We start from the raw sequence: 12,500 nt of genomic DNA, 5'->3' as shown, positions 1-12,500 counted from the left end.
GACCATCTTCCCCGAGCTGAAGATCAGCGCGGTGGTTCGAGGCTCTCGGATTCTCATGATGACAGCCGCAAAACGCTGAAAACACAGAGACCTGAACACTAAGACCTGGTCCAGGATCAGGAACTGGTTCTGACTCTAAGACCTGGTCCAGGATCAGGAACTGGTTCTGACTCTAAGACATGGTCCAGGATCAGGAACTGGTTCTGACTCTAAGACATGGTCCAGGATCAGGAACTGGTTCTGACTCTAAGAACTGGTCCAGGATCAGGATCACGCTGCTGACTCTGAGGGTTTTCACACATACCTCGTTTGGTCCGGACTTTCGGACTTTTCAGTTTGATCCGAACCAAAATTCCCGGTGTGAACCCTCCCCCGGACCACTGTACGGATCACAAGACCAAATTTTGGTCCAACAAAAAGAGGTGGTCTCGGTCCGGACCAAACTGGTCCGATTCGTTTATAGCGTGAAAGCATTTTTTGGATGGTTCGGACTTTCGGACCAAATAAGAGAAGTTCTGGCAGACTCTCCTTTGGGAAGCTCCTTTAAGGAACAGCTCAGAACAGAGAAAACATCAGCAGTTTATTTAAGTGGTAGTAAATGTACTAGTGTAGGTTTCTGTTGGTCTCTGAATAAAAGCTCCAGAAAGAAAGTTCCTGTGTCTCGCTTCTCAACATGGACATGTGATTTTTATTTTATATTATACCTAGAGAGTGGTAATATTTTATGTTTATGTAATTTATATTCTATGTATGAGCTCATATATTGTTATTGTTATTGTTATATTGTTAGCACCAGTCTGTAGGAAAGAGCAGCAGTCAGTAGGAGAGAGTAGCAGTCAGTAGGGGAGAGCAGCAGTCAGTAGGAGAGAGTAGCAGTCAGTAGGGGAGAGCAGCAGTCAGTAGGAGAGAGTAGTAGTCAGTAGGAGAGAGTAGCAGTCAGTAGGAGAGAGTAGCAGTCAGTAGGAGAGAGTAGCAGTCAGTAGGAGAGAGCAGCAGTCAGTAGGAGAGAGTAGCAGTCAGTAGGAGAGAGTAGCAGTCAGTAGGAGAGAGCAGCAGTCAGTAGGGGAGAGCAGCAGTCAGGAGAGAGCAGCAGTCAGTAGGGGAGAGCAGCAGTCAGGAGAGAGCAGCAGTCAGTAGGGGAGAGCAGCAGTCAGTAGGAGAAAGTAGCAGTCAGTAGGAGAGAGCACCAGTCAGTAGCAGAGAGCAGCAGTCAGGAGAGAGCAGCAGTCAGTAGGAGAGAGCAGCAGTCAGTAGGAGAGAGCAGCAGTCAGTAGGAGAGAGCAGCAGTCAATAGGAGAGAGTAGCAGTCAGTAGGAGAGAGCACCAGTCAGTAGCAGAGAGCAGCAGTCAGTAGCAGAGAGCAGCAGTCAGTAGGAGAAAGTAGCAGTCAGTAGGAGAGAGCAGCAGTCAGTAGGAGAGAGCAGCAGTCAGTAGGAGAGAGCAGCAGTCAGTAGGAGAGAGCACCAGTCAGTAGGAGAGAGCACCAGTCAGTAGCAGAGAGCAGCAGTCAGTAGGAGAGAGCAGCAGTCAGTAGGAGAGAGCAGCAGTCAGTAGGAGAGAGCAGCAGTCAGTAGGAGAGAGCAGCAGTCAGTAGGAGAGAGCAGCAGTCAGTAGGAGAGTAGCAGTCAGTAGGAGAGAGCACCAGTCAGTAGCAGAGAGCAGCAGTCAGTAGCAGAGAGCAGCAGTCAGTAGGAGAAAGTAGCAGTCAGTAGGAGAGAGCAGCAGTCAGTAGCAGAGAGCAGCAGTCAGTAGGAGAGAGCAGCAGTCAGTAGGAGAGAGCACCAGTCAGTAGGAGAGAGCACCAGTCAGTAGCAGAGAGCAGCAGTCAGTAGGAGAGAGCAGCAGTCAGTAGGAGAGAGCAGCAGTCAGTAGGAGAGAGCACCAGTCAGTAGCAGAGAGCACCAGTCAGTAGGAGAGAGCAGCAGTCAGTAGGAGAGAGCAGCCGTCAGTAGGAGAGAGCAGCAGTCAGTAGGAGAGAGTAGCAGTCAGTAGGAGAGAGCAGCAGCAGTCAGGAGAGAGCAGCAGTCAGTAGGAGAGAGTAGCAGTCAGTAGGAGAGAGTAGCAGTCAGTAGGAGAGTAGCAGTCAGTAGGAGAGAGTAGCAGTCAGTAGGAGAGAGCAGCAGTCAGTAGGAGAGAGTAGCAGTCAGTAGGAGAGAGCAGCAGTCAGTAGGAGAGAGCAGCAGTCAGTAGGAGAGAGCAGCAGTCAGTAGGAGAGAGCAGCAGTCAGTAGCAGAGAGCAGCAGTCAGTAGCAGAGAGCAGCAGTCAGTAGGAGAAAGTAGCAGTCAGTAGGAGAGAGCAGCAGTCAGTAGGAAAGAGCAGCAGTCAGTAGGAGAGAGTAGCAGTCAGTAGGAGAGAGCAGCAGTCAGTAGGAGAGAGTAGCAGTCAGTAGGAGAGAGCAGCAGTCAGTAGGAGAGAGCAGCAGTCAGTAGGAGAGAGCAGCAGTCAGTAGGAGAGAGCACCAGTCAGTAGCAGAGAGCAGCAGTCAGTAGGAGAAAGTAGCAGTCAGTAGGAGAGAGCAGCAGTCAGTAGCAGAGAGCAGCAGTCAGTAGGAGAGAGCAGCAGTCAGTAGGAGAGAGCACCAGTCAGTAGGAGAGAGCACCAGTCAGTAGGAGAGAGCACCAGTCAGTAGCAGAGAGCAGCAGTCAGTAGCAGAGAGCAGCAGTCAGTAGGAGAGAGCAGCCAGTCAGCAGGAGAGAGAGCAGTCAGTAGGAGAGCAGAGCAGTAGGGAGAGCAGCAGTCAGTAGGAGAGAGCAGCAGTCAGTAGGAGAGAGCAGCAGTCAGTAGGAGAGCAGTCAGCAGTCAGTAGGGAGAGTAGCAGTCAGTAGGGGAGAGCAGCAGTCAGTAGGAGAGAGTAGCAGTCAGTAGGGGAGAGCAGCAGTCAGTAGGAGAGAGTAGCAGTCAGTAGGGGAGAGCAGCAGTCAGTAGGAGAGAGCAGCAGTCAGTAGGAGAGAGTAGCAGTCAGTAGGGAGAGCAGCAGTCAGGGGAGAGTAGCAGTCAGTAGGGGAGAGCAGCAGTCAGTAGGAGAGAGCAGCAGTCAGTAGGGGAGAGTAGCAGTCAGTAGGGGAGAGCAGCAGTCAGTAGGAGAGAGCAGCAGTCAGTAGGGAGAGCAGCAGTCAGTAGGAGAGAGTAGCAGTCAGTAGGAGAGAGCACCAGTCAGTAGCAGAGAGCAGCAGTCAGTAGCAGAGAGCAGCAGTCAGTAGGAGAAAGCAGCAGTCAGTAGGGAGAGAGCAGCAGTCAGTGGGGTAGGAGAGAGCAGCAGTCAGTAGCAGAGAGCAGCAGTCAGTAGGAGAAAGTAGCAGTCAGTAGGAGAGAGCAGCAGTCAGTAGGAGAGAGCAGCAGTCAGGGAGAGAGCAGCAGTCAGTAGGGAGAGAGCAGCAGTCAGTAGGGAGAGAGCAGTCAGTAGGAGAGCAGCCGTCAGTAGGGAGAGCAGCAGTCAGTAGGAGAGAGCAGCAGTCAGTAGGAGAGAGTAGCAGTCAGTAGGAGAGAGCAGCAGTCAGTAGGAGAGAGAGCAGCAGTCAGGGGAGAGTAGCAGTCAGTAGGAGAGTAGCAGTCAGTAGGAGAGAGTAGCAGTCAGCAGGGAGAGAGCAGCAGTCAGTAGGAGAGAGCAGCAGTCAGTAGGAGAGAGCAGCAGTCAGTAGGGAGAGAGCAGCAGTCAGTAGAGAGCAGCAGCAGTCAGGAGAGAGCAGCAGTCAGTAGCAGAGAGCAGCAGTCAGTAGCAGAGAGCAGCAGTCAGTAGGAGAAAGTAGCAGTCAGTAGGGAGAGCAGCAGTCAGTAGGAGAGAGCAGCAGTCAGTAGGAGAGAGCAGCAGTCAGTAGGAGAGAGCAGCAGTCAGTAGGAGAGAGCACCAGTCAGTAGCAGAGAGCAGCAGTCAGTAGCAGAGAGCAGCAGTCAGTAGGAGAAAGTAGCAGTCAGTAGGAGAGAGCAGCAGTCAGTAGGAGAGAGCAGCAGTCAGTAGGAGAGTAGCAGCAGTCAGGAGAGAGCAGCAGTCAGTAGCAGAGAGCAGCAGTCAGTAGGAGAAAGTAGCAGTCAGTAGGAGAAAGTAGCAGTCAGTAGGAGAGAGCAGCAGTCAGTAGGAGAGAGCAGCAGTCAGTAGGAGAGTAGCAGCAGTCAGGAGAGAGCAGCAGTCAGTAGGAGAGAGCAGCAGTCAGTAGGAGAGTAGCAGCAGTCAGGAGAGAGCAGCAGTCAGTAGGAGAGAGTAGTAGTCAGTAGGAGAGAGCAGCAGTCAGTAGGAGAGTAGCAGCAGTCAGGAGAGAGCAGCAGTCAGTAGGAGAGAGTAGCAGTCAGTAGGAGAGAGTAGTAGTCAGTAGGAGAGAGTAGTAGTCAGTAGGAGAGAGCAGCAGTCAGTAGGAGAGAGCAGCAGTCAGTAGGAGAGAGTAGTAGTCAGTAGGAGAGAGCAGCAGTCAGTAGGAGAGAGCAGCAGTCAGTAGGAGAGAGCAGCAGTCAGTAGGAGAGAGCAGCAGTCAGTAGGAGAGAGTAGTAGTCAGTAGGAGAGAGCAGCAGTCAGTAGGACAGAGTAGTAGTGGACAATGGAACAAAAACATGAACCTTGGTTCGGACTTTCATGTGTGAAAACGCCTTAAGAACTGGTCCAGGATCAGGAACCGGCTCTGGACCGGTGGAAACACGGTACTGAGAGTTAGTGAGTGTGTACCTTTGTGTGTGTGTGTGTGTGTGTGTGTGTGTGTGTGTGTGTGTGTGTGTGTGTGTGTGTGTGTGTGTGTGTGTGTGTGTGTGTACCTTTGGGTTGTACTCTGCGTTTCTGGCTTGGAGGGCGATGAACTTCAGATCCAGAGGACAACCAAGGTTCACCGTGGAGACAATGTTCCTACACACACACACACACACACACACACACACACACACACACACACACAATCAGTAACTTACTGCAGTAATCAGTAACTTACTGCAGTAATCAGTAACTAAGCAGTAACTTACTGCAGTAATCAGTAACTTACTGCAGTAATCAGTAACTAATCAGTAACTTACTGCAGTAATCAGTAACTAATCAGTAACTCACTGCAGTAATCAGTAACTTACTGCAGTAATCAGTAACTTACTGCAGTAATCAGTAACTAAGCAGTAACTTACTGCAGTAATCAGTAACTAATCAGTAACTCACTGCAGTAATCAGTAACTTACTGCAGTAATCAGTAACTTACTGCAGTAATCAGTAACTAAGCAGTAACTTACTGCAGTAATCAGTAACTTACTGCAGTAATCAGTAACTAAGCAGTAACTTACTGCAGTAATCAGTAACTTACCGCAGTAATCAGTAACCAATCAGTAACTTACCGCAGTAATCAGTAACTTACCGCAGTAATCAGTAACTTACCGCAGTAATCAGTAACTAATCAGTAACTTACTGCAGTAATCAGTAACTTACTGCAGTTATCAGTAACTTACTGCAGTTATCAGTAACTTACTGCAGTTATCAGTAACTTACTGCAGTAATCAGTAACTTACTGCAGTAATCAGTAACTTACTGCAGTAATCAGTAACTTACTGCAGTAATCAGTAACTTACTGCAGTAATCAGTAACTAATCAGTAACTTACTGCAGTAATCAGTAACTTACTGCAGTAATCAGTAACTTACTGCAGTTATCAGTAACTTACTGCAGTTATCAGTAACTAGTTAGTAACTTACTGCAGCTGTGGGATGATTCCTGACCTCTCGGTAACGGGGGTCATAGGGGTCATGGGGGTCATGGGGGTCATGGGGCAGAAGGGGGAGGGGACCGCCCCCATCTGGGACGTCCCCTCCTGGGGGTCGGCAGCTGCTGCTGCTGCATGCTGGGAGTTGTAGTCCAGACAGACGCCGCTGTCGTCCAGAGCTGCAGTCTGACTCTGGGCTGAAAAACCACACAGTCACGCTGCGTTCACAGGCACGCAGAAAAATCAGAAAAAACAGTTCCCGGGGATGGAGAGGTTAAGAAAATAAGGAAGAGTTATATCTCATTTCCTCTTCTCCCGAAGGTAAGAGAGGTCAACTTTAAAAATTTAAATGAAGTCCACCCGACAAACGAACTTTTAAGATTGAGATTCAAATTTTGATACCAATAACAGAAATTGAGAATTTAGAACATGTGTGTGAGTCGGTGCAATCCTTCTGGAGAGATCTGTAGAGCTGGTTCCAGACCAGGGCTGGTACCAGCCCTGGTCTGGTACCAGAAGACCAGAGCTGGTTCCAGACCAGAGCTGGTACCAGAAGACCAGAGCTGGTTCCAGACCAGAGCTGGTTCCAGACCAGAGCTGGTTCCAGACCAGGGCCGATGAGCACTGGTCACACTGCACGTATTGTACATTACCCAAAAATATTGAATCAACTTAGCTGAGCAAATTCATCAAACATAAAAGTCATTTTTCGGTATGTATCAACGTTGTGTTTCAAGAGGCTGAAATAGCCTACAGCAGGAGAGTGGAAGTTGTTCCCTTATCAATAAAAAAGCAAAGGGTGGCTACTTTGAAGAATCTAAAATATAAGACATGTTTTCAGTTATTTCACACTTTTTTGTTAAGTACATAATTCCATATGTGTTCATTCATAGTTTTGATGCCTTCAGTGAGAATCTACAATGTAAATAGTCATGAAAATAAAAAGGAAACACATTGAATGAGAAAGTGTGTCCAAACTTTTGGCCTGTACTGTATATATTTTTAAACCATACTAAACCACGTGTAAGTGACCTTTCATCAATGTGTTGGTCAGTGCTAGCCAATCGTAGCACACTGTACTGGTGGGGAAACACGCCAGCATCTGATTAACAGAAGTCAGCCAGCTGCCTCTCTCTCCGAGATCCGTGATCGGTCTGGCTCTGCCGACCGATCACCGCGGAGCTCTCTGCTGCCCCCTGCAGCGTGGGCGGTGTATTACATTTCACGCATCGCCCGTGACGTTTGCGTCTACTTGCGTCTACTTGAGTCTGCTGTTTAGACTACGAAAGGCTCGCGTTGACTCTGTAACGGCCCTTTGTTCTCAACAACTTGGTGCTGCTAGCAAAACATTTTGTACATAAATGTAGATCCTTTAAGACCAAGCCCCCTCTGATCCGTTGGAAGAAGGAGCTCAATCTTTTGTGCAAGTCATTGAAACGAAGTTAAAGAAAAAAAAAAGCCCTTGAATTGATTTATTTATTTAAAATTGTTAACTTAATTTGAGATAGCTCTTTATTTATTGTCTTTTATATCATTATATATATATATATATATATATATATATATATATATATATATATATATATATATATATATATTTTTTTTTTTTAATAAAATACAAAAACCCAACTTGGTCTCAGTCTGTCTTATTTGTTTCAATTTACTAAACTCTGAAAACTCTTCCCCCTGCTGCAAAGGAAACTTCCACTACAGGTTTAAGGTACAAGCTCCTAGGTTGTGTTTTATATACTCGACCCGAGGCAATACCTCTGTTTTTTGAGATGGATTTGTGATTGGGCCTTGTTTGTTTGACATACATATATATATATATATATATATTCCTAAAAGGGAGTTTTTCCTCGCCACTGTTGCTACAGCCACTGCTAATGCTTGCTCTTGAGGGAATTACTGGAATTGTTGGGGCTTTGTAAATTATAGAGTGTGGTCTAGACCTACTCTATCTGTAAAGTGTAAAAAAAGTTGATATCTATCTATCTATCTATCTATCTATCTATCTATCTATATATATATATATACACACACACACACACACACACTGTAACCAGGGTTACCGGTGTGGTCCTGCGTGCTGAGGTCATCAGGCAGGAAGCTGAGGTCAAGCTCCTCCCCCGGCCCCCCCTTCACAGAGGGGGCGGGGCCATCTCTGGAGGGGGCGGGGCTCTGCAGCCCCAGCTCTCCCCCAGAAGGAAGCTGACGTCCTGCAGGGAAACATATACACACAAAAAAAAAAAAAAAATATATATATATATATATATATATATATATATATATATATATATATATATTATATACACACACACACACACACATATATATAAACATATATTCTTGTACACATATCAATATACACACATAAACATATATTCAGCAATTAAAGCAGGGAAACGTTTGGACATTTTGGACACACACACACACACACACACACACACACACACACACACACACACACAGTACTTGGTGTTTTATTGTCAGAATATTCTCTCTAGTTTGGTTTAGGCTCTACTCACGTTAGCAATGGAGTCATCAAAGTAACGCTCCAACGCAGACTCATCCATGTGTCAAGAAGATCATGAAGACCTTCCAGGACCTTCCGGGACCTTCCACACACAGCTGCATCCAATCCTCCTCCTCCATCATCATCATCATCATCATCATCATCACTCCGCACCTGCAGAGGAACACACCTGGTCGCATAGGCGCCGATTTATGTTTTCCTCCGTGGGTGCTCACGGGCGCACGCCCTTTAAAAAAGAAAAATAGTCAAAAAAATGTTTCCATTTCAGAATCCTTGGGAAACGGACAGCGGCCGACACACACACACACACACACACACACACACACACACACACACACACACACACACACACACACACACACACACACACACACCTACTAACGCGATGATAAAGCCGTAAAGTAGGTTACCTTTTAACTCAGGACAGCTCCACTCCTCCCAGATACAGATAGGACAAAAGATTTGGGACAGCCCCGTAATCCAAGCAGTTGTCTTGAATCCCGAATCCTAATTGTCCCAAAAATTAGAGTAAAGTCTGCAGAGCAGCCTCTGGAGTTCTCTTGTCTGGTTGAACATTAGAAACTGGTCATGGGGGGTTTAACTGAGGCGTCCTGCAGCATGCAGCTCCCGTCATCACCGGAGTAAAAAATCATTACAATCATGAACTCAGGAGTTCTGCATTCATGATTTTAATGATTTTTTTATTTGTATTTTCGGGTTTACAAGACACACAGGTGGGTTTCTGAATAAAAATAATTAATAATTTTGGTGCAGAGTTTTGAAATTCATGTTAAGTGCAGGCAGCCACCAGAAGGAGTGATGTGATTGGATGTTGCTGATGTTAAAGAGCAGACATGACAGACAGTTGGTCGGAGTTATGAGATTCATGTTACACCCCCCCCCACCCCAGTCTCATCTGGTCACCCTACGGTCTGGTCCCGGGTCTGACAGGGGACCAGACTGTAAGAGAGGAGACTAGATGAGACATGATGATCTTTGCATGTCACTAATCTCCTTTTGGAACATGGGAATCCTTTATATTAGGCTATATATTATTGGAGTCACTTCTAATAAGGCCGGTGAGCCTCCGGGCCGCAGGGGGAGCTCTCCGCTAACCGCTGTCACTACACGGCGACAGGGACGGAGCTCTGCGCATGCGCACAGGGTGTAAACAAAGCAGCATGGCGCCGTGAGGTCGGGACAGCTCTGACGCTATTGATCAGACTGTCAGTTCTAAGTTATTGATGATAGTTTAATGGACATCTGATCAGGACTGATGACGCACACAATACCATGGAGACCGTGAAGAAACGTTTGGCCGAGTTTTCACTGGAGGCTCACGGTGAGAGAGAGAGAGAGAGAGAGAGAGAGAGAGAGAGAGAGAGAGAGAGAGAGAGAGAGAGAGAGAGAGAGAGAGAGAGAGAGGGACGGAGGGAGAGAGAGGGGAACGGAGAGAAAGAGAGAGAGAGAGAGGGAGAGGAACGGAGGGAGAGGGAGAAGATAGATAGACCGATGGATAGATGATGAGTAGATAGAGAGATGGATAGAGAGATACATTCCAGGTCCCAGTAGCTTAAAGACATCACACACAACATACATCATAAACAGGATGATACAATAACAGATCCACATATGGACAATACAAGAAAAGATACTAAATGAATGTACTAAAAGGGATGTATAAGCATGAGAGGCCTGCAGTGACAGGACAGGGACTGACCCTGTCTCTATCAGGGGGGGTGTGTGTGTGTGTGTGTGTGTGTGTGTGTGTGTGTGTGTGTGTGTGTGTGTGTGTGTGTCTGTGTGTATGTGTGTGTGTGTGTGTGTGTGTGTGCAAGGATGAAGTTTAAAGAAAGAGAGCATTAAATATGGTTATTATAAGAGAATAAAGTAGACCGTAGGACAGACACAAATCAACAGTCAGTGTTGGAGGTTTGAAGTGATAGTGTTACAGACATTGTTCAAGTATTAAGTCAGACTCAGTCCATGCTGGGGGAGGGAGGGAGGGAGGGGGAGGAAGGGGGGTTTTGCATATGGGCTCATATAGCCAGTAAAGCGTGGACAGGCAGTACATAACTGTTGTTATAGGAGGTAGAGGAAGTGGTGGAGAGGCAGACAGACCATGTAGACAAGTCTCTCTCTCCTCTTCCCTTTAGTGATGCATTGTAGGGGTGGGGGAAAAAAATCGGTACAGTATTGCCACAGAAAATATCGCGATACTATGCTGTATCGCTACACAGACGCCAAGTATCAATCTATCATTATATGTGTGTTGGTCAGTTTGTCTGCTTGACAATCTGATTTTGCAGCAGCAAAATTGAAGGAAGATGAACAAACAGAGAAATGTATCTTTTTAGATCAAACAGATGTTGACAAAGTTTCCTTTTGGGGACAGAACCTGTGTGGTTCTGTTCTGGTTATTATATTTCTATCTAACCTGTGTGGTTCTGTTCTGGTTCTTATATTTCTGGTTGTTATATTTCTATATAACCTGTGCGGTTCTGTTCTGGTTGTTATATTTCTGGTTGTTATATTTCTATATAACCTGTGTGGTTCTGTTCTGGTTCTTATATTTCTGGTTGTTATATTTCTATATAACCTGTGCGGTTCTGTTCTGGTTGTTATATTTCTGGTTGTTATATGTCTCTATAACCTGTGCGGTTCTGTTCTGGTTGTTATATTTCTATATAACCTGTGCGGTTCTGTTCCGGTTGTTATATTTCTATATAACCTGTGCGGTTCTGTTCCGGTTGTTATATTTCTATATAACCTGTGCGGTTCTGTTCTGGTTGTTATATTTCTGGTTGTTATATTTTTATATAACCTGTGCGGTTCTGTTCCGGTTGTTATATTTCTATATAACCTGTGCGGTTCTGTTCCGGTTGTTATATTTCTATATAACCTGTGCGGTTCTGTTCCGGTTGTTATATTTCTATATAACCTGTGCGGTTCTGTTCCGGTTGTTATATTTCTATATAACCTGTGCGGTTCTGTTCCGGTTGTTATATTTCTATATAACCTGTATGGTTCTGTTCCGGTTGTTATATTTCTATATAACCTGTGTGGTTCTGTTCCGGTTGTTATATTTCTATATAACCTGTATGGTTCTGTTCTGGTTGTTATATTTCTATAGATCTGTATCTGAACCGGGCCGTGCCGTACCTGGAGGCGCCGCCCGACCCGCTGAACTTCTACCGAGACTGGATCGCTCCCAACAAGCCCTGCATCATCCGCAACGCCTTCAGCCATTGGCCGGCTCTGTCCAGGTGGACGCCGGAGTACCTGAGGTGAGGAAGCCCCGCCCACTCGCCCTCTTCTTCTTCTTCTGTGGTCAGGAAGGGTCCAGTGAAGATAATGACCTCTTCTGAAGAGTCCATCATGTTTTATAATTATAATTATAATAAGTTTTAGTTACTATTTTCTACCGTCCTTTTGCCAAAGGAGTTTTGTTGTTGTTTTTTAAGTGCCCATATTATGAAAGAAATCCCTTTTTCTGGTGATTTGGGGTGTTATTTTGTGTCTCTGGTGCTTCCACACACATACACACTTTAATAAACCATCCATGGTGTTCTGAGTGAGATCTGGTTTCTGAATGTGTCCTCCTTCAGTCTCCTGGTGAGCTGGTCAACATCTGCACGGCTTTCTACGTCACTAGCCGAAACCAGGGGCCTAGGAGGCTAACCGTTAGCATGCTAGCTCGTTCTCAATGGCAAAGCACTGCTACAACACACACTAGTTCACCATAATCTCCAGAAGAACTCCTTCCATGTCCCTGTTCTGGAGGTATTCCACGCTAAGTTGGAAGTGTGTCCACGTTTAGAAGAAGTCTCCTGGCTAATCCTGCCTTGTACTGACTGAAGTTGGAGAAACAGCTAGCTAGCTCATGTAGTCTTACCTAGCTACTGAGCATGTAGTCCTTACCTAGCTACTGAGCATGTAGTCTTACCTAGCTACTGAGCATGTAGTCTTACCTAGCTACTGAGCATGTAGTCCTTACCTAGCTACTGAACATGTAGTCTTACCTAGCTACTGAGCATGTAGTCCTTACCTAGCTACTGAGCATGTAGTCTTACCTAGCTACTGAGCATGTAGTCTTACCTAGCTACTGAGCATGTAGTCCTTACCTAGCTACTGAACATGTAGTCCTTACCTAGCTACTGAGCATGTAGTCTTACCTAGCTACTGAGCATGTAGTCTTACCTAGCTACTGAGCATGTAGTCTTACCTAGCTACTTAACATGTAGTCCTTACCTAGCTACTGAACATGTAGTCCTTACCTAGCTACTGAGCATGTAGTCTTACCTAGC

General features: G+C 46.2%; 2 protein-coding genes across 2 annotated transcripts in view; one reads left to right on the top strand and one right to left on the bottom strand.

Moving 5' to 3' along the window:
* tbpl2 (TATA box binding protein like 2) overlaps nt 1-8,233 on the bottom strand; it is a 12,694-nt gene extending 4,461 nt beyond the window's left edge. The window contains exons 1-5 of the mRNA XM_028566283.1: nt 8,182-8,233; nt 7,730-7,876; nt 5,650-5,854; nt 4,739-4,826; nt 1-75 (exon numbers count right to left, since the gene is read on the bottom strand). The exon at nt 1-75 is cut by the window's left edge and continues 17 nt beyond it. Of these exons, the coding sequence (XP_028422084.1) occupies nt 1-75; nt 4,739-4,826; nt 5,650-5,854; nt 7,730-7,876; nt 8,182-8,233 (567 nt within the window). The remainder of the gene's footprint in view (nt 76-4,738; nt 4,827-5,649; nt 5,855-7,729; nt 7,877-8,181) is intronic.
* A 1,080-nt stretch (nt 8,234-9,313) lies between these two features.
* Nucleotides 9,314-12,500, top strand: part of jmjd7 (jumonji domain containing 7) — a 9,891-nt gene continuing 6,704 nt past the window's right edge. The window contains 2 exon segments of the mRNA XM_028566282.1: nt 9,314-9,535; nt 11,327-11,480. Of these exon segments, the coding sequence (XP_028422083.1) occupies nt 9,487-9,535; nt 11,327-11,480 (203 nt within the window). The 5' untranslated portion in view covers nt 9,314-9,486.

Source organism: Perca flavescens, chromosome 20 (assembly GCF_004354835.1).
Source record: "Perca flavescens isolate YP-PL-M2 chromosome 20, PFLA_1.0, whole genome shotgun sequence".
NCBI classification, from domain to species: domain Eukaryota; kingdom Metazoa; phylum Chordata; class Actinopteri; order Perciformes; family Percidae; genus Perca; species Perca flavescens.
Note: the sequence above shows the minus strand (reverse complement) of the source record. Positions and strands in the feature narration are given on the sequence as shown.